This window comes from Neoarius graeffei, chromosome 15 (assembly GCF_027579695.1).
Source record: "Neoarius graeffei isolate fNeoGra1 chromosome 15, fNeoGra1.pri, whole genome shotgun sequence".
Taxonomy (NCBI): Eukaryota; Metazoa; Chordata; class Actinopteri; order Siluriformes; family Ariidae; genus Neoarius; species Neoarius graeffei.
In genome coordinates, this window is record NC_083583.1 from 29166359 (window position 1) to 29188499 (window position 22141).

A 22141-nucleotide genomic window follows, 5' to 3' on the forward strand; every position below is an offset into this window, starting at 1 on the left:
TCTCAGAAAAGTTGGTGTGGCCTCCTACTCCTTGAAGCACTTTTTTTTCCCCAAATTGTTTGCATAGTACTGAATCAATATAATCCGTCAAACGTACTGAACGCTTTAAATGTATCCTTGTTATATCAGATCATAGAGCAATATTAGTATCATCTCATTATCTCATCTCATTATCTCTAGCCGCTTTATCCTGTTCTACAGGGTCGCAGGCAAGCTGGAGCCTATCCCAGCTGACTACGGGCGAAAGGCGGGGTACACCCTGGACAAGTCGCCAGGTCATCACAGGGCGACACATAGACACAGACAACCATTCACACTCACATTCACACCTACGGTCAATTTAGAGTCACCAGTTAACCTAACCTGCATGTCTTTGGACTGTGGGGGGAAACCGGAGCACCCGGAGGAAACCCACGTGGACACGGGGAGAACATGCAAACTCCGCACAGAAAGGCCCTTGCCGGCCACGGGGCTCGAACCCAGAACCTTCTTGCTGTGAGGTGACAGCGCTAACCACTACACCGTGCCATCATATGAGTATCATCTTCTCAAAATTAGATCTATATTCCTGTATGAATCAACATTCCCCTACTATCCAAATGCACAGCAGCAGTGAGTTATATGAATGCAATCTTGCAGATGTTGAATCAGTCATATACAGTGACTTCAAGTTAGATGGGTTGCGTTAGTGTACAACAATCTTCAAGTTATGCCACAGATTCTCAATTGGATTGAGGTCTGGGCTTTGATTAGGCCATTCCAAGACATTTTAAATGTTTCCTTTTAAACCACTCCAGTGTAACTTTTTAGCAGTATGTTTAGGGTCATTGTCCTGCTGGAACGTGAACCTTCATCCCAGTCTCAAACCTCTGGCCGACTCAAACAGGTTTTCCTCCAGAATTGCCCTGTATTTAGTGCCATGCAGATTTCACCAACGCAACCCATCTAACTTGAAGGAGTTGGAGCAGTTTTGCCTTGAGGAATGGGCTAGATGTGCTAAACTAATAGAGACATACCCCAAGAGACTTGCAGCTGTAATTGCAGCAAAAGGTGGCTCTACAAAGTATTGACTTTGGGGGGGGGGTGAATACCTATGCACACTCCAGATTTTTTTTTTTTAACATCTTAATTATTGCACCTTTAAAGTGGTAGGCATGTTGTGTAAACCAAATGGTGCTAACCCCCTCAAAATCCATTTTAATTACAGCTTGTAATGTAACAAAACAAGATGAACACCAAGGGGGATGAATACTTTTGCAAGACAGTGTAAGAATGTCTCAAGCAAGAAGCTAAAGCAAAGTTCAACCCTGAAACAGTTTCCCAGAAAAATCTCACTTGCTGCTCTGGCTAGTGCATACAGCATTAAGTGTGTTTCCACCTACAGTTAAATATTTACACTTAGAGAAGTCAAGGAGAAAGGAATAAGAAAAAATGGATGAGGACTTCTATCTTTTTTTTTTAACACTTGGACACACACCATCACCAATACATCTTAAAGATTGGCAGTGTGCCAGGGACCATTTCATGCAATGCATATGTAATAATCCTGCCGTGTCCAGTGAAATATTACTCGTACTGCAATACCACTTCAAGAAACCAATTTCCATATTCTACTGGTGCCCTGATGACTTTCCTCAAAGACTGGATGGAAGGAATAGAGATGGAGGAGAATTTTAGAAGTTCATTAGCAAATCAGCAGACAACTATTTTATGTAAAAAAAAAAAAATTCAATCGGTGAAAATAAGGGCTTGAATGATGTAATGTAACATGGTCAGGTTTGCACTTGGCTGATTAGATTTCAGTTATGTGATCTGCCCTTGTTGAACCAGAGATGCCTGTCAGTCAGCAAAATTGCAATGTGCTTGTAACTCGTCTAAGTCTGGCTATTTCTCTTTTTCTATCTCTCTGTCCCTCAGAGGGGACGTTCACACCAGGGAGAAGATCTCCCACTATAATTACCCTTCCTATCCTATCCAGAGAATCTTGAGACGGCCATCACATTTTATGTCACTACCATATAAGCGCTTGTCGAAGACGGCTATCTCACTCACTTCTACCATTTAATACATTTCTTTATACTACAGCACTGTTGAATTCTCAGATCTTGATTGGTCAAAATATGTTGTCTAACAGCATGGCTGTGACAGCAGTTTGGAAACAAGGCAAATAATGCATCGTTTTTATGGGAACAGTAGTCAGAGGTGGCTTGTGCCGATCAGGGGTGCAGATAGGATTTTAGAACTGGGGGGGACCAAGCTGTCAGCATTTCAACTGTACCTCAATTAGGCTAGTACTTAATTACTTTAACATTAACTAAGGCCTAGTATTTAATTACTTTAACCTTAACTGGTGCTCGATTAGTTATTTTGTGTCATTTGGGCCAGTGGTTTGCAATAAAAACAATAAAAATTAGATACTTATTTGAAACTATGGTGCAACAATGACTGTCAAAGGCTTACCTGATCAACACTACCCATACATGATAGATATTTCATTTGTCTAGTGTGCCAATCAATTACCACCCAAAACCTCATGCCTTCTGCAAAATATCTCATCTCATCTCATTATCTCTAGCCGCTTTATCCTTCTACAGGGTCGCAGGCAAGCTGGAGCCTATCCCAACTGACTATGGGCGAAAGGCGGGGTACACCCTGGACAAGTCGCCAGGTCATCACAGGGCTGAGACATAGACACAGACAACCATTCACACTCACATTCACACCTACGGTCAATTTAGAGTCACCAGTTAACCTAACCTGCATGTCTTTGGACTGTGGGGGAAACCGGAGCACCCGGAGGAAACCCACGCGGACACGGGGAGAACATGCAAACTCCACACAGAAAGGCCCTCGCCGGCCCCGGGGCTCGAACCCAGGACCTTCTTGCTGTGAGGCGACAGCGCTAACCACTACACCACCGTGCCGCCCTCTGCAAAGTATGTTTTATTTAAACATTTCACCATACTAATTCTTTGAGAAAACAGAAAAAGCCCTATGAACAAAAAAAAAAATACAATTGAAATTGTTACTTAGCGTGCCTTGCAAACACTTTAACAGCACTTTTACATAAAATAGTAGCCTAAAAAATAGTCTACATGACAGTTTTAAATTAATTCCCTCCAGGGCAAACTTTACTACAAATTTACTGTCCACGCTGTAAAACCCGATAAGGTCACTGAGCTCAAAAATTTTATTGAAACTGATTACGTAAAAATTTTTGAGGTAAGTAACTACATTTTTTAAGGTAAGATTTCTTAAAAATTACAATTAAGTGTAACTATAGTGTAATTTTTAAGAAATCCTACCTTAAAAAATGTAGTTACTTACCTCAAAAATTTTTACGTAATCAGTTTCAATAAAATTTTTGAGCTCAGTGACCTTATCGGGTTTTACAGTGCAGAAACAGATTAGCTTATGTAAAGGACCCAAAAAACTCTCTCCTCCTTTCATTTCCCTGAACATACTGCTGGGCAATTTCTCATCTCATCTCATTATCTCTAGCCGCTTTATCCTTCTACAGGGTCGCAGGCAAGCTGGAGCCTATCCCAGCTGACTACGGGCGAAAGGCGGGGTACACCCTGGACAAGTCGCCAGGTCATCACAGGGCTGACACATAGATACAGACAACCATTCACACTCACATTCACACCTACACTCAATTTAGAGTCACCAGTTAACCTAACCTGCATGTCTTTGGACTGTGGGGGAAACCGGAGCACCCGGAGGAAACCCACGCGGACACGGGGAGAACATGCAAACTCCGCACAGAAAGGCCCTCGCCGGCCCCGGGGCTCGAACCCAGGACCTTCTTGCTGTGAGGCGACAGCGCTAACCACTACACCACCGTGCCGCCTGGGCAATTTCTTGTCTGTTCAAATTGTCCAGCCTCTCCTGGTGAGTATGGCACACCGCAACTCCATTGTCTTTTTTGGCTCATGGTTGACCGCAACCATGTTTTCAATCTCCATAACCCACTAAAACTGCGTTCTGCCTCAGTTCTGCGCCCTAACTTTACTGCCTGCCTGTTGCGTGTGGGAGCAGCAGCCCTGGACGTCTCTTCGCATTCTTTGGCTCACTTTCCAGCAACGTTGACTAACGAAACGGCGCATCACTTGCTCGAATTATGTCAGGAAGAGCTAAACTAATCTGCGTGAAACCTGCCTTAACACAGTCTTAACACAGTTGACAACTAATTTTAACATTAGCATAATATGGATACACATACACTAAAGATCATTTTACATTACCATAGCCTGTTAGCTGCTCCCCATTACAAACGAACATGGCTCTGACACATTATGGGAACTGTATGGTCAACAGACAACATGTAAGGGATTGGATAGCCTACTTACATGATTTGGTTTTTGAAAAAATGCTGTAATAGCTTTTTGTTTTTTCGTTGGCTTCATAGTTCACACGCAGTTGTTAGGCTACTACTGAGAATAGGCATAATCATTAAAGTCAGTCAGTCAGTCAGATAGATAGATAGATAGATAGATAGATTAGTGGTCACTATGGTTACCGCTATCACTGTCACAGGCGCCAACGAGGCAGCTCCTTCAGGACCCCTGAACCAGAGATGGTTGATGCCGAACTAATTTGACATACTATGTCAGAGTGAGAGCTTGACTCTGGTCTGCATATAAGGGGATCCCCTTGCAAAAATACAACACGCAACATAACAAACATTTGCACCTCTCGCTCCGCTTTTACCCTCTCTGCCCTGAACAACAACACAAGACGTGGTTTAAGTTTTTTTTGCCCTGTAAAAGTGGGGGGGACGGATTGACGTCCCCATGACTCTGGGGGGGATCCCCCCCCCAAGGGTCCCAACTGCGCCCCTGGTGTCGATGGGCTAGCAGGGATAAGCCCCAGCCATCTTTCAAAGGTCAAATAAAAAATCATTATAAGGTTTCATTTTGGGCATCCACATTTTATTTGTGGTGAGGGTTAACCCAAACCCTAGGGCTAACCCTAACCCTTTTTTAATCTGACTCTAACAACACCATTAGCGGTCTTACAAAAAAAACACAGAATGATAATAAGTGAGGCTGTGGGTTAACTTTAACCAGCTCAGTGTTGTAGGTTCATGCAGCCAGTCAGCTACAGTCATGCCACGTGAGTACACAGCATGACACGCCCCCATAGTTTTGAGCTCTAATGGGCTAATATATTCTCGACCATTTTGATGACATTTCCGTAATACATTGCCAGTAGATGTTATGGACTTGGTGTAATGAACATGAATGAAGCGGATTATTTACTCTGTCATTATTTTCCACTAAAATATGTTTGGAGGAGAAACTGAAAGTTGATAGACTGAGCACAGTACAAATGACACAAAATGACAGATGGCAAAACTGTAAATTTAGTTTTTGGTTTGAACAAAAGTATGACAACCTTTCTGTGTACTATTTGATGCAAATGACAAATGTTATATATAAACCTTGAAATTATATATCATCCATCCATCCATCCATCCATCCATCCATAAGCGCTTGTCCTGTGCAGGGTCGCGGGCAAACTGGAGCCTATTCCAGCTGACTATGGGTGAGAGGCGGGGTACACCCTGGACAAGTTGCCAAATCATCACAGGGCTGACACGACAACCATTCACACTCACATTCACACCTACGGTCAATTTAGAGCCACCAGTTAACCTAACCTGCATGTCTTTGGACTGTGGGGGAAACCGGAGCACCTGGAGGAAACCCACGCGGACACGGGGAGAACATGCAAACTCCACACAGAAAGGCCCTCGCAAACCACTGGACTCAAACCCAGAACCATCTTGCTGTGAGTGCTAACCACTACAGCACCGTGTCGCCCTAAATTATAGACTAAGGATATATATATATTTATTCTATCCACATTCACTGGATATGAGCAATCACGTGTTCTGATTGGCTTCTCTGCTACGAGGCTATCAGCTCATATACCGTGAGTAGAGTAAAACAAAATGGTGGAGCATGTTGCTGAGCCAACTGAGGATGAAATAAAAACTATTCAAAAACAAAACCCCAAAAAATACAAAAAAAAAAAAGCGCAGCAAAATATGAAATAAAAATATTTGATGGTAAGAAAGTATTTTTTAAGAGTTATTATTATAGCATTTTTCACAAATTGCTCCTGTCATTTTGCCAGTTTGTTTACATTCTAAGTGGAAATTATTTTGTTGGACGTTTTGTATAAAGTTTTTATTTATGGAATTTGCAAAAAATAAAAATGCTCTGTTTCTCAAAATCCAGTGAATGTGGATAGAATAAAAGTTATTCCACTCAATCTCGTCGTACATGGCTTATAGCCAACTTGGCACTATGCGCCTCTTCGGCTATCAGCTCATGTTATATTATAATTACATATCTATAATTCACTTATTGGAAAATAATTGACTTCCAAATGGTAACGATAACTCGGCTTTGCGGTTCCTATAAAGATTTTCCTTTTCCTTAACTTATATTATGTTTGTTTACAACATGTACAGGATACGACACTGTCTCAGACTCTTGATCTTCTGAATTTTATATCAGTTTGGGACGCAAGTCAGAGGTTCCTCATAACACCTCAGGAACACATTTATCAGGCATCATTTACACTTTCACATGTCCAGTTCTCACATGGTGTAGCCAATTCTGACTACAATTCTTGCCATGTCTGTCTTTTTCTGTCTCAATATTTTTGTGTTCTTTCACCTCAATACTTTGTATCAATTTTTGCTCATCTGCCATTTTCTCATATCCACCTTTCCTTATCGGTCACTGTGTCTGCAGGCACCCGTGGAGTTTTATTACAGTGAAAGGGGATACATCATCAGTGGTGGAGGATCATGCCGTTTATCAAGGTGAAGCTCTTCATGAATTCACTTGGTAGAAAGCAATTCTGGGGATATTTGCGATGGTAAGTTTGCGAACATTGACATTGCTTCTGGTGTGTGTGTGTTTTGTGTTTCTGTGCAATTCTGAAATACAGGAACCAAGGCATCATCAGAGGCTCGGAGTTCCCGTACCTTCCACTCGGGTTATGGAGAACACTTCGTCGTCACCACCGTCAGTCAATGGGTGCAGGGTGAGAATAATTCACTCTAATCCTTTTAAGTGTTTCATCACCTGTATCCCATACCCTTGCTTTTTAAGTAGAGTTTTCCAGATCCTTAATTTCAAAGCTAATGAACAGGATTATTTAAAGTTTGACAGAGGGGTGAAACGTTGTTGGATTTGAACACATTTTCTCCCAATGTCCTTGTGGAAATCAGAGTGGGTGGGTGGAGCACAGAAGTACGGCAGGCCAGAACTGAGTTCCAAAAACTCTTTTTATTTGCACTTTTCAGTCGCAAACACACTCTCCCAGCCACACGCATACACACACACATAAATCATCTGGTTGGGGAGACAGCTCTCTTCCTCTGCTCTCTCTCTCTTTATATAGGGCGCAGTCACTGGGGAAGACACACAAACACAGGCTAACTAACATCAGGTGTAGTGAGTCTGCCTTGACTCCACCCTCCTGTCACAGACCGATGCTTGACCACGCCCCCACTGCCACAGTCCTCCAATTTATTCAGAGCTGAGTCTCCCTTACTGCACAACAGCTATGAATCTGTAATCAGGAGAGCCAGTGTACTTCCTTTTGTCATCACCATCCTTTCAAATCACCACTTAAGTAACTTTACAGAGCAGCTGAACATGTTTGGAAGTGTGTTAACTGCCCTATTTGGCATACATTAACCAGTAGAGGACTATCCTTGGCTTACATTGTTCTGACAGTTGAGCAATAGAATAGAATAGAATAGAATAGAATGCCTTTGTCACTATACACATGTACAATGAGATTAAAGCATCTCCAATAACAGTGCAAACAGCGTGTAGAGAGGGAGAGAGAGAGGAACGGGGGGGAAGGGGAAGGAAAAAAAGGGGGGGTGTAAGGTGCACAGTCTGAGGTGTATGTGTTGTGTTACACATTATGGAATGAGGTATTGCACATATAAAGTATTGCACAGAGACAGTCACATTGTAAATTATTGCACGAGAGAGTCACATTATAAGATAAAATATTATACATTTGAATTATTGCAAGGTAAGGTAAGATGCACAGTCCTGAGGTGCATGTGTTGTGTGTAAGGTGCACAGTCCTGAGGTGCATGTGTTGTGTGTAAGATGCACAGTCCTGAGGTGCATGTGTTGTGTGTAAGATGCACAGTCCTGAGGTGCATGTGTTGTGTGTAAGATGCACAGTCCTGAGGTGCATGTGTTGTGTGTAAGGTGCACAGTCCTGAGGTGCATGTGCTGTGTGTAAGATGCATAGTCCTGAGGTGCATGTGTTGTGTGTAAGGTGCACAGTCCTGAGGTGCATGTGTTGCATTTCACATTTTGGAGTGTGGTATTGCACATTATTGTATAGAGAGTCACCTTATAAAGTAATGCACATTTATAAATTAGTAAAATAGTAAATAGTAAAATAAAATAGACTATAAAGTTAGAGCATATCTGAGTTCAGGGCGGTTATGGCTTTTGGGAAGAAGCTGTTTTTTAATCTATTTGTCTTTGCCCTGAAGCACCTGTAGCGCCTCCCTGAGGGCAACAGGTCGAACAGATCAAAGCCAGGGTGGGAGCTGTCCTTGATGATATTCTTAGCTCTGCTAAGGCAGCGGGAGGTGTAAATGTCCATCAGGGAGGGGAGAGGGCAGCCAATGATCCTCTGTGCTGCCTTTACTACCCTCTGGAGCCTCTCCCTGTCTACAGCAGTGCAGCTGCCGTACCATACTGTAATACAGTACATCAGTATGCTCTCGATGGATGAGCGGTAGAAGGTCAGTAAAAGCTGTCCTTTCCACCTGGAAACCAGGTCCAATTATGATCTCTTTGACTCTTGGCCATGGCTGGCTAGCATGATCAGGATTTAAATTTCTGATGTTTCAACAATAAGGGCAAAACAGACAGTGTGCCCAATTATAGAGTATGACATCAAATTATGATAATTAAATTATTCATGTGAATAATGGAAAAGTAGTGTTATTTTTATTAACATTTTATACACTAGAGCAAATATAATGTACAACAGGAATAATCATACTGGTCTGGATATGAACCCAGCGAAATATTTCAAGTGGATTGCACCGAATACTTGAAAAATAGTGTAGCAGTGCTAATAAAGGCATGAAAAAGGCCATAGTTCAATGACTATAGTTTTTAAACTGAACCAGTGGCTTTTATAGTAGATCCTTGGTTTCAGCTTATGCAATCACATGCATTTATGTGATATATATATATCACCAGCCACATTAATAGGAACTTGTTCTTGATTCTAAGGTTCCTGTTCTTGGCTGCAGGAATAGAACCCAACGTGGTCTCCTGCTGTTGCATGCTGAGATACTTTTCTGCTTACCATGGTTGTAAAGAGTGATTATATGAGTTACTATATCCTTCCTGGCAGCTCAAACCAATCTGGCCATTTTCCTCTGACTTCACTTATCAACAAGACGTTTCCACCCACAGAACTGTCGCTCATTCAATGTTTTTTGCTTTTCGCACCATTCTGTGTAAACTCTAGAAACTGTTGTGTGTGAAAAACCCAGGAGATCAGCAGTTTCTGAAATACTCAAACCAGTCCATCTGCCACCAACACCCATGCCACAGTGAAAGTCAGACTTTGAGATCACAATTTTTCCCATTCTGATGTTTGAAGTGAACATTAACTGAAGGTCCTGATTTGTATCTGCATGATTTTATGCATTGTGCTGCTGTCAAGGGATTGGCTGATTAGATAACTGCATCAAACAGGAGGTGGATGGGTGTTCCTAATAAAGTGTCCGGTGAGTGTATGTAAATTATTGAGTTGAACGCAACTCTACAGAGAAATACTAGAGATGATTTTCATATGTTTTTCATTTAGTTTACCTTCTCTGGTCTGATTAGTGAACATGGATTGTTTGGAAAAAGTCAACAATGAAAACGGAAGGTTCAAAGATGAATGGATGAAGTAGAATGTGTTTACTTTCCTCACTTCAAATTCAAAATATGAGTCTATGGTGCTATTCAAAAGAGGTAACCTGGCCTAAAGAAATTATCATTGCTTCATAAATAACTCTTATTTATAGCCATAAACTAAATATCAATGGTTTAGTACTAAAGGCATGCTGCCGTTTAGTCCTGTTTGTTGCTTATTCAGACCTTTATAAGCAGCGAATTTTATGTAACAGGACCAGTACAAATTTTAGTTGATCCGCACTGTACAGGAAAAGTGTAAATCATACAGTAGCAGTCAAAAGTTTGGACACACCTTCTAATTCAATGTTTTTTTCTTTATTTTTCTTAATTAAGACACTTCATGTCTTAAAGCAATGATGGATGTCGTTCCTCTTTACTTAGTTGAGTGGTTCTTGACATAATATGGACTATTACAGTTGTGGAATAGGGCTGTGTAGAACTTTGCGCGGGTGGGTGGAGCACAGAAGTACGGCAGGCCAGAACTGAGTTTTCCAAAAACTCTTTATTGCAACACTTTTCAGTGTTTCACTCTCCCAGACACTCAGACACACGCGCGCGCGCACACACACATCAGCCGTCTGGTTGGGGAGAGAGCTCACTTCCTCTGCTCTCTCTCTCCTTATATAGGGCGAGGTCGCTGGGAAGACACACAAACACAGGTTAATTTACATCAGGTGTAGTGATTCTGCCACTTACCTTCCCTGACTCCGCCCTCTGGTCACAGACCGATGCTTGACCACGCCCCTGCTGCCACAGGCTGTTTGCTATATTTTTATTATTTACTATTTACTATTTGATCTCAAACACGGAGTTTGCATGTTTTCCCTGTGTCGCGTGGGTTTCTGCCGCGTGCTCCGGTTTCCCCCACAGTCCAAAGACACTGGTGACTCTAAATTGACCGTAGGTGTGAATGTGAGTGTGAATGGTTGTCTGTGTCTATGTGTCAGCCCTGTGATGACCTGGCCACTTGTCCAGGGTGTACCCCGCCTTTCGCCCGAAGTCAGCTGGGATAGGCTCCGGCTTGCCTGCGACCCTGTAGAACAGGATAAAGCGGCTAGAGATAATGAGATGAGATCTCAAACACATTAAGAAGGCAAAAAATTGCACTAATTAACTTTTGACGAGGCACCTGTTAATTGAAAAGCTTTCCAGGTGACAACCTCATGAAGCTGGTTAAGGCAGCTGGGCCATAGAAGGTTCACGCTGCACGCTGCATGCTGCACGCTACACGTTCACGTGAAGAACCGGACCCTGGGCCATTAAACTTCATGCTTGGATGTTCACGTGTTGCGTCTGTTCTACTTTGACCGAGTAACCAACAATATGGACTCTTCGGATGACGACGATTGCCTCATTCTGCTTTTACTGAGACAGAGGAAGAGAAAAAGGAACAGAATTTGGAGCCGAGAACACTTCCTTCTGAGAGAAACCCGTGGTGAATTTCACCGAACATTCTATAATCTGCTTGACAATCCCGATGAAGAACTATTTTTCAATTATACCATTCAATTATATTTTTTCTGAAGTTTTCCCCTGAAAGCATAGAGTTATCTCCCTAGACCCGTTCTGATTGGCTGGCGCGGCGGTGACCGCATGCATTGACTGGAATTTCCATCTTCACGCCTAGAAAAAAGTGTGCATGTTCATTTCACGCTTCACGCGTGAAGTGTGCAGCGTGCAGCGTGCAACGTGAACGCCGTTCTATGGCCCAGAGCAAGTCATGCTACGTTTGTCCACTTTTCTTTACACGCGTGTAGCGTGCAGCATGCAGCGTGCAGCGTGAACCTTCTATGGCCCAGCTGCCTAAGATAACGCCAATAGTGTGTCAAGTGTCATCAAGGTAAACAGTGGCTACTTTTAAGAATCTAAAATATGAAACATATTTTGTTTTTTTAACACTTTTTTTGTTTACCACATAATTCCATATACAACCCCGATTCCAAAAAAGTTGGGACAAAGTACAAATTGTTAATAAAAACGGAATGCAATAATTTACAAATCTCAAAAACTGATATTGTATTCACAATAGAACATAGACAACATACCAAATGTTGAAAGTGAGACATTTTGAAATTTCATGCCAAATATTGGCTCATTTGAAATTTCATGACAGCAACACATCTCAAAAAAGTTGGGACAGGGGCAATAAGAGGCTGGAAAAGTTAAAGGTACAAAAAAGGAACAGCTGGAGGACCAAATTGCAACTCATTAGGTCAATTGGCAATAGGTCATTAACATGACTGGGTATAAAAAGAGCATCTTGGAGTGGCAGTGGCTCTCAGAAGTAAAGATAGGAAGAGGATCACCAATCCCCCTAATTCTGCACCGACAAATAGTGGAGCAATATCAGAAAGGAGTTCGGCAGTGTAAAATTGCAAAGAGTTTGAACATATCATCATCTACAGTGCATAATATCATCAAAAGATTCAGAGAATCTGGAAGAATCTCTGTGCGTAAGGGTCAAGGCCGGAAAAACATACTGGGTGCCCGTGATCTTCAAGCCCTTAGACGGCACTGCATCACATACAGGCATGCTTCTGTATTGGAAATCACAAAATGGGCTCAGGAATATTTCCAGAGAACATTATCTGTGAACACAATTCACCGTGCCATCCGCCGTTACCAGCTAAAACTCTATAGTTCAAAGAAGAAGCCGTATCTAAACATGATCCAGAAGCGCAGACGTCTTCTCTGGGCCAAGGCTCATTTAAAATGGACTGTGGCAAAGTGGAAAACTGTTCTGTGGTCAGACGAATCAAAATTTGAAGTTCTTTATGGAAATCAGGGACGCCGTGTCATTCGGACTAAAGAGGAGAAGGACGACCCGAGTTATCAGCGCTCAGTTCAGAAGCCTGCATCTCTGATGGTATGGGGTTGCATTAGTGCGTGTGGCATGGGCAGCTTACACATCTGGAAAGACACCATCAATGCTGAAAGGTATATCCAGGTTCTAGAGCAACATATGCTCCCATCCAGATGACGTCTCTTTCAGGGAAGGCCTTGCATTTTCCAACATGACAATGCCAAACCACATACTGCATCAATTACAGCATCATGGCTGCGTAGAAGAAGGGTCCGGGTACTGAACTGGCCAGCCTGCAGTCCAGATCTTTCACCCATAGAAAACATTTGGCGCATCATAAAACGGAAGATACGACAAAAAAGACCTAAGACAGTTGAGCAACTAGAATCCTACATTAGACAAGAATGGGTGAACATTCCTATCCCTAAACTTGAGCAGCTTGTCTCCTCAGTCCCCAGACGTTTACAGACTGTTGTAAAGAGAAAAGGGGATGTCTCACAGTGGTAAACATGGCCTTGTCCCAACTTTTTTGAGATGTGTTGTTGTCATGAATTTAAAATCACCTAATTTTTCTCTTTAAATGATACATTTTCTCAGTTTAAACATTTGATATGTCATCTATGTTCTATTCTGAATAAAATATGGAATTCTGAAACTTCCACATCATTGCATTCCGTTTTTATTTACAATTTGTACTTTGTCCCAACTTTTTTGGAATCGGGGTTGTATGTTCCAGATGGCGCGGCATGGTGGTGTAGTAGTTAGCGCTGTCACCTCACAGCAAGAAGGTCCAGGTTCGAGCCCCATGGCCGGCCAGGGCCTTTCTGTGCGGAGTTTGCATGTTCTCCCTGTGTCACATGGGTTTCCTCCGGGTGCTCCGTTTTCCCCCACAGCCCAAAGACATGCAGGTTAGGTTAACTGGTAACTCTAAATTGACCGTAGGTGTGAGTGTGAGTGTGAATGGTTGTCTGTGTCTATGTGTCAGCCCTGTGATGACCTGGCGACTTGTCCAGGGTGTACCCCGCCTTTCGCCCGTAGTCAGCTGGGATAGGCTCTAACTTGCCTGCGACCTTGTAGAGCAGGATAAAGCAGCTAGAGATAATGAGATGTTCCAGATGTTATTTCATAGTTTTGATGTTTTCAGCATTGTTCTACAATGTAGAAAATAGTCAAAGTACAGAAAAACCTATGAATGAGTAGGGGTGTCCAAACTTTTGATTGGTACTGTATAATGGAAGAAAAGGAGGATTTTTCTGTTGCTTCAAAATAAAGTTCAATAACTCATGCAAAAAAAAAAATTGTGATTAGCACTTCTTACTGTTTTTGTTCTTGATCTCACCCCAGAAAACCATATAAATAATAAGTAGATGAAAAATTTATAGTATATTACTTATTTTTGTCATTTTCAAGATTTTAACAGCACATCAGGCCTGGTTCATAATTATAGGCTGCCTGAAGGAATTCACTTAAATTCAGAGTTAAGGGTGTTGAATGACAGCCTGAATCTTCACTTGTACAGCAAATCAAGGTTTTTTTTTTTTTGGGGGGGGTTAGCTCCTTGCTTTTTAACAGTTGTGGAAAACTAAGCTGCCTTTTTTTCTTGACATTTAAGTTTCAAGACCAAGCTGAAACATTTAAAGGTCATAGGCAACGGTTTTAATTTTATGCACATTTGAAACTTTATATGTTAAACCCTCTGTAATTTTCTTCTGGTCCCAAGAAGTATTGTTCATAAGCCATAATTAAAATAAGTTAGCGCGGATCGTGGTGAATTTCTGTTCGGCTATTTTATTGACCGCTCGGCACGTGACGTCATTTAAGCCAAACAAACCGCTTGAGTTGAGTCCACTTCCGTTTACTTACATTGCAGTTAGGCTTGAGTGCAGACGTGCGTTCAGGAATTTCCAAAGAAAAACCATGCCTTGTTGTGCAGTGAACTGTAACAACAGGACCGGTTCAAGAAGAAGTTTTTACCTTTTTCCGAGAGAGGAGAAGAGGCAGAGAGAGTGGATTGGCTTTTTCTGGAAGAGGAGAAGAGGCAGAGTGAGAGGATTGGCTTTTTCCGAAAAAGGAGAAGAGGCGGAGCTAGTGGGTTGGCTTTTTCTGAAAAAGGAGAAGAGGTGGAGTGAGAGGGTTGGCTTTTTCCAGAAAAGAAGAGGCGGAGCGAGTGGGTTGGCTTTTTCTGGAAGAGGAGACGAGGCAGAGAGAGTGGATTGTGCGCGTGAAGCCAGAGGGTTGTTTTTTTTACGGAAGAGGTGGAGAGAGTAGATTGTGCGCGTGAAACAAAATCAAGCAGTCAAAGAAGAAATGGACCAGCAACGGTCAAGCAAAAAGATGAAGATTGGAGGCAAACATTTTTACTTTAGCTTGCAATTGACAAGTCAAGAATCCTGAGGGATCCTGTACAATCATTGTGGAAATGAGACAAAGGGATATTTCCTTGCTTAGAGTAGGCTATAAATAGTATAATGCCATGGATGGCAGGCTAATGTGGCCTACCTGTCAGGTGATCATTACCTATATCCACTAGGGAGGGCGGTTTAATTATTCTTCAAAAGGGCTCTTATTTAGTATTACAACAAAAGTAAGAATTTATCACAACTACCAGGATAAATCGTTTGGGCGTGAGTCTCGTTGAGGTCCGGGGTCACTGTGATCAGAGTCGACCGAGTCGCTGTCCGATTCCGAGGCCACACGGTCAAACCAGTGAGCCACATTCACCGATTGCTTCGCAACGGCCATAGGTTCATACATATATGGTTTCACTACTCTATATTTAATTTGGAGACTTCCTACTTCAAAATCGCTATCGCTATCAGACGTTTTACACAACCTCTCACGACCAAAGTCTGTACACGTGTGCTTGGTTCGCAAGTAAACACAGAGCTGCTCCCAGTCTGTTTGGCTTAAATGACGTCACGATGACTGTCCCCTGGCGGTGAAAGTGCGCATAAGTGAGATGTAAACAAACCTTCGGAAACTGGGCAAAACAGTATATTTTAACCGTTGTATTCAATTTTAGGGTGCAAATTAGACACTAGGAAGACTGAACTCGCTTTTTGGGTCGTTCTTCTAGACAATAAAGTTGATATTCTATGTTTCACCTCCGACCGTTGCCTATGACCTTTAAACAAAATGATGCCTTCGAAAACCTTTAAGGTTCCTAATTGAAAACAAATTCTGTCTGGCCTTTTTAAAAACGTTGTCTATATTGCCAGGGAAAGTCAGTTTGTCATCTTAAAATGTCCCAAGATGCTTAAAAAATTTTTCAGACTTTTCAATGCTGGATTAAAAAAAAAATTTTTTTAAATAATAATTAAAAAAACCATGTTGCAAGATAGTGTTGTGATCATTACAACAAGCCAATTAGTTAAATCAACAACGGATGACAGTCTTCCACTAAGTCTTCATCTGTCAAAATTGTTTGCTCTCGCCTGACGTCCACTGAATGGTTGTCATCAGCTTGTCATAATTTTTGTCGCCTCCTAACAGACAGCTGTGGAAGATGAGCCTTACCTAACAATTTTGGTCACAAAGCAATCTCTGATGAGTTTCAGAAACTTTACCTGTGGACAGCGAGATAACTCACGTTACTCTTTGTTATTTGCATGTTGAGTGGGTGAATGATAGAGACCCAAGCAAAACTTTGGACTTAACTACCTGACAAAACTATGTGAGTTGGTAAGCCAGCAGCATGGTGAAACAATCAACCATCTTAATTAAATAAACCGTTTGTGCAATTTTTTTTAAAAGCTTGCATTAAAGTCAATTCATATGCCTTCAGGGGAAGCCATGGTCATATGGTTAGAGAAACAGCTTTGGGACCAAAAGGTCACTGGTTTGATTCCCTGAACCAGCAGGACTGGCTCAAGTGCCTTTGAGCAAGGCACCTAACCCTCAATTGCTCTGGCAAATGTGATGGTGTACCTTGTGTCTGATTAGCCAAAGAAAAATTGATGATGTGATTATCAGTTTGGGCAAGAACCTGTCCCTAGCTATATCCATCCATCCATCCATCCATCCATCCATCATCTGTAGCAGCTTATCCTGTTCTACAGGGTCACAGGCAAGCTGGAGCCTATCCCAGCTGACTATGGGCGAGAAGCAGGGTACACCCTGGACAAGTTGCCAGATCATTGCAGGGCTGACACATAGACACAGACAACCATTCACACTCACATTCACACCTATGGTCAATTTAGAGCCACCAATTAGCCTAACCTGCATGTCTTTGGACTATGGGGTAAACCGGAGCACCCGGCAGAAACCCACGCGGACACGAGGAGAACATGCAAATTCCACACAGAAAGGTCCCCGTCAGCCACTGGGCTCGAACCCAGGACCTTCTTGCTGTGAGGCAACAGTGCTTACCACTACACCACCGTGCCGCCCTTCCATAGCTATATGCCTTACTTTAAAAACTGAGAAGTCATGTGTTGAGTAGAATCTTCTTGAGGCTAAAACATCAATATTTAAGTGTGCAGTAATCTTGTAATTAAGGATAATTAAGTGTGTCATCACTGTTCTGTGTAGGCAGATTCGTTATACAGCTAATATGGCTGGGAAACATCTATCAGTAAATGAATTCCCTAAATAGACTTTAAAGTGATGCTTCAGTGAGCAAGGATGTCTCACTTGGTAAATATGTTTATTCTCAGGCGGCGCAGTGATTAGCACTGTCACTCACAGCAGGAAGGTTCTGGGTTCGAACCTTGTGGCCAACTGCGGCCTTTCTGTGTGGAGTTTGCATGTTCTCCTCATGCCTGTGGAGGTTTCCTCCAGGTTTTCCGGTTTCTTCCCACAGTCCAAAGACATGTGGATTAGGTCAACTGGCTACTCTAAATTTCCCATAGGTGTGAATGTGAGCACCTGCCCAAGGTTTACCCCGCCTCTGTCTCATAATCAGCTGGGATTGGCTCCAACTCACCTGCGACCCTGACAGATAAGTGGTATGGAGAGTGGATGAATGGATGTTTGTTTGTTCTCGATTTCTCCTGTCCTTGTTTCCTTTTCTTGCATCCGTTCTCCATTTCTTTAGAAGAAGGAGATAAAAAGCAAAAGAAGGGAAGCAAATGGGAGGCAATTTAAGAAATGAGAAACACCCGTTAGGTCAGAGAGGGGAGATTCAAAGACCTATATAGATTTTATATTTTATTTACTGTCTCTGGTCTGATTGATGAACTGAAAATTTACAATGTCAGGCTTTCATCGCTGTGGGAATGCTTCAGACAGGGTATTAGCCTCATATAGAACCACAAGTGTATGAAAATGTGCTCAGAAATTTCTCACTGGATTGAAAAAGATGCAGAGAAGACAAAAAAAAAAAGTTTGTTCTTGACATCAAACTTTTTGTACTGATTGTATGCTCTGGAGTTTTCTGTTGTTCTGTTCTGCCCAAAACCCCATAACCGTAATCATGTGTCCTTCACCATGAAAAAGAGACTATTGCCCTGAGCTGAGTGGAGTAAAGAAGCTCATCTTCTGATTAAACAGCTGCTTGTCTTGATGTTTGAGTTGAGCGTTTGACTTTGCTTACGAAACCAGAATTCTTGCTTGCTGTATTCACGTAGGCTGGAACATATACAAGAAGTGCTTTAATTAGCTGCACAAAAATCCTGTTTGACAGGCAAGAGTGGCGAAGCAGATACAAATGAGACTAATATCTATACAGAGCTTGTCCTTTCAGCTAGTCCAGGGGCTTAACCATGTCTAGGTTAGGCTTTACTCTGTCTGAGTGTGGGTGTGTGTTTGGTTTGCAGAGGCTGAGTGGACGGAGTGGTTTGATCGTGATGATGAGAGAGGCTCAGGAGATTGGGAGAAGCTTTCGGACCTTCATAAGGCTTTCCCTGAACGTCTGTGCAGCAACCCCCTGGATATTGAGGTGTGTATACACACACACACACACACACACACACACCTTGAAACTACAATTTTACCAGCATCACAATTGTCTTGATTCACCAAAGCTCAGTCTATGAACTTCAATGTTTTTTATATCACGGTGCCTAACAATATCTCTTTCCACTGACTTTATGCGCATAATGCAAGCGATAAAATCAAACAAGTTTGATGTAACCTTTTGTGATAAATACACTGGGGGGGAACCTTGTCACATAATTTTTGCTTTATCAAAATAAAACCTGTGTATTTCACCTGTACATTTCCAGTAAGAATTTCTGAATATCCTTGAAGTTTTCCATCACCTGAGTAAAACAAAATCCAGAATAAACAGAACTGATAGACAAATTATTAATAAAAATAAGATAACCACCAGCCCTGTGATGACCTGGCGACTTGTCCAGGGTGTACCCCACCTTTCGCCCGTAGTCAGCTGGGATAGGCTCCAGCTTGCCTGCGACCCTGTAGAACAGGATAAAGCGGCTAGAGATAATGAGATGAGATGAGATGTTATCAATGTTATCATTTCCAGAGTGTTAGGCAAGTTCTAACTCTCATTTGAAATACTTAATAGCAGGTATTTATATGTCTTAGTGTTCTTCTTTCCTCAGGCTGAAACTGCCAATGGTCTTCCTGCAAATATGACTGGTGATGTGTTCTCAAAATTTGACAAGAACTATGGCCTTGTGTGTCTCAACAAAGACCAGCAGGGTGGGATCTGCCGCAACTACCGCGTCCGCTTCCTCTGTGGCAAACTCGGTACGTGTGTAATGTACTGTATGTGTGAACCCTCTGGGCCTGTTTACACCTTTTCAAAGCTGACTGCAATTGCATGACATTTGACCACAACAAAAATCAAGTGTGGTTACATTGTGGTTGATGGTCTGGATTGCTAAAAGTGTTCTTATTGGGGGCCAAGCAGCGAAGCTGCGAAGGCACCCATAGTGATTCTATTGTTTCTTATTATTATTATTATTATTATTATTATTATTATTATTATTATTATTATTATTCAGTCCACTTCCGCCTCTGCAAGTCTATGGCAGCCCATAGAACCGTCTGGTAAAAAGTTGTGAAATTTGGCACACTGATTCTAGACACTCTCAACATTCCTCTCAGCAAATTTCAGGCCTCTACCTCAAACCCTCTAGCGCCACCAACAGCTCAAAGTCGCAGGTACATTTCTGCTTGTAACTTTTGAACTGTTGGTCTGATTTTCAAAAACTTGGTATCCCTGGAATCCTTGGGCCAAGACGAATCCAAGGCACCCCATGACGTCATTTTCCGCCATATACTTTTCCCGCCATTTTGAATTTTGTGAAAATCAATTAAAATGTTTCAACTCCCTCAATTTTTTACCAATTTCTCCCAAACTTGGAAGATAGCATAATTGGACTAACCTGCACAAAAGTTATACCCGGTGATTTGAATTTCACAAGCGTTTGGCCGTGGCAGCCAATCAAATTTGGCTGCGCAGACGCAAAACAGGATGTGCACTCATATCTCGGTGGCCCTTTGGCCAATCTTGACGAAGCTTGGTGGCATTATGCAAAACCCCTTCCCAAAGGGCCACAACAAATTTGGACCAAATTGGACGCTAGGGGGCGCTATAACTAGGAAAAATGCCTTTTGGCTCATATCTCATGATGCGTTTTGGCTAGAAAGAAAATTCAACTATCTCTGGAATCCATGGGTCAAGACGAATCCATCGCACCCTATGACGTCATATTCTGCCTTGAGAATTTTCCGCCATTTTGAATTTTGTTAAAATCAATGAAATTCTATGGCAACGCATAGAACCATCTGACTAGAGGTTTTTAAACTTGGCAAACTGATTCTAGGCTGCCTCAAGGATCTTGTCACCAAATTTCAACTCACCACCTCAAACTCTCTAGCGCCACCAACAGGTCAAAGTTGCAGGTACATTTCTGCTTGTTACTTTTGAACCATACGTCTGATCATCAAAATCTTAGTATCGCTGGAATGCTTGTGTCACAGCGACTCCAACGCGCCCTGTCTCGTCATATTCCACCCAGTAGATTTTCCGTCATTTTGAATTATGTGAAAATCAATTAAAATGCTTCTCCTCCCTCAATTTTTGAACAATTTCTCCCAAGCTTGGTAGATGGCAACTGGGGACTAATCTGCACAAGAATATTACCCGGTAATTAGAATTTCCTAAGCGTTTGGCTGTGGCAGCCAATCAAATTTGGCTTGCAGATGCAAAACAGGAAGTGTGCTCATTTCTCGGCCACCCTTTGGCCTATCTTAACGAAACTTGGTGGCTTTATGCAGCACCCCTCCCCAAAGGGCAACAAAAAATTTGGAACAAATTGGCTGCTAGGGGGCGCTATAACTAGGAAAAATGTATTTTGGCTCATATCTCATGATGCGTTTTGGGTAGAAACAAAATTCCACTATCTCTGGAATCCATGGGTCAAGACGAATGCATCGCACCCTATGCCGTCATATTCTGACTTGAGGATTTTCCGCCATTTTGAATTTTGTTAAAATCAAAGAAATTCGATGGCAACCCATAGAACCGTATGACTAGAGGTTTTCAAATTTGGCAGACTGATTCTAGGCACCCTCAAGGGTCTTGTGACCAAATTTCAACTCACCACCTCAAACTCTCTAGCGCCACCAACAGGTCAAATTCGCAGGTACATTTCTGGTTGTTACTTTTGAACCATACGTCTGATCGTCAAAAGCTTAGTATCTCTGGAATGCGTGGGTCAAAATGAATCCAACGCGCCCTGTTTCGTCATATTGCACCTGGTAGATTTTCCGCCATTTTGAATTATGTGAAAATCAATTAAAATGCTACTCCTCCCTCAGTTTTTGACCATTTTCTCCCAAATTTGGTCCATAGCAACGGTGGAGGAAACTGCACAAGAATCTTACACGGATTTTCGAATTTCATAAGCGTTTGGCTGTGGCAGCCAATCAAATTTGGCTGCACAGACGCGAAAGAGGATGTGTGCTCACATCTCGGCCGCCCTTTGGCAGATCTTAACGAAACTTGGTGGCATTATGACAGACACCACCAGAAAGGTCCCCAAAAAACGTGGACCAACTTGGCCGCTAGGGGGCGCTATAACTAGCAAAAATGAATTTTGGCTCATATCTCATGATGCGTTTGGGCTAAAAACAAAATTCCACGATCTCTGGAATCCTTGGTTCAAGCCGAATCCATCGCACCCTATCACGTCATATTCAGCCTTGAGGATTTTCCGCCATTTTGAATTTTGTTAAAATCAATGAAATTCTATGGCAACCCATAGAACCGTCAGACGAGAGGTTGAGAAATTTGGCACACTGATTCTAGGCTCGCTCAAGGTTCTTGTCAGCAAATTTCAACTCACCGCCTCAAACTCTCTAGCGCCACCAACAGGACAAAGTTGGAAGTACATTTCTGCTTGTTACTTTTGAACCGTACGGCTGATTGTCAAAATCT

At 42.3% G+C, this 22141-nt stretch overlaps 1 protein-coding gene across 2 annotated transcripts in view; it reads left to right on the top strand.

Moving 5' to 3' along the window:
• Nucleotides 1-22141, top strand: part of cemip (cell migration inducing hyaluronidase 1) — a 365428-nt gene that overhangs the window by 130537 nt on the left and 212750 nt on the right. For both annotated transcript variants that reach the window (XM_060941115.1, XM_060941116.1), the window contains exons 7-10: nt 6771-6841; nt 6970-7065; nt 18546-18667; nt 19296-19443. In XM_060941115.1, the coding sequence (XP_060797098.1) occupies nt 6771-6841; nt 6970-7065; nt 18546-18667; nt 19296-19443 (437 nt within the window). The remainder of the gene's footprint in view (nt 1-6770; nt 6842-6969; nt 7066-18545; nt 18668-19295; nt 19444-22141) is intronic.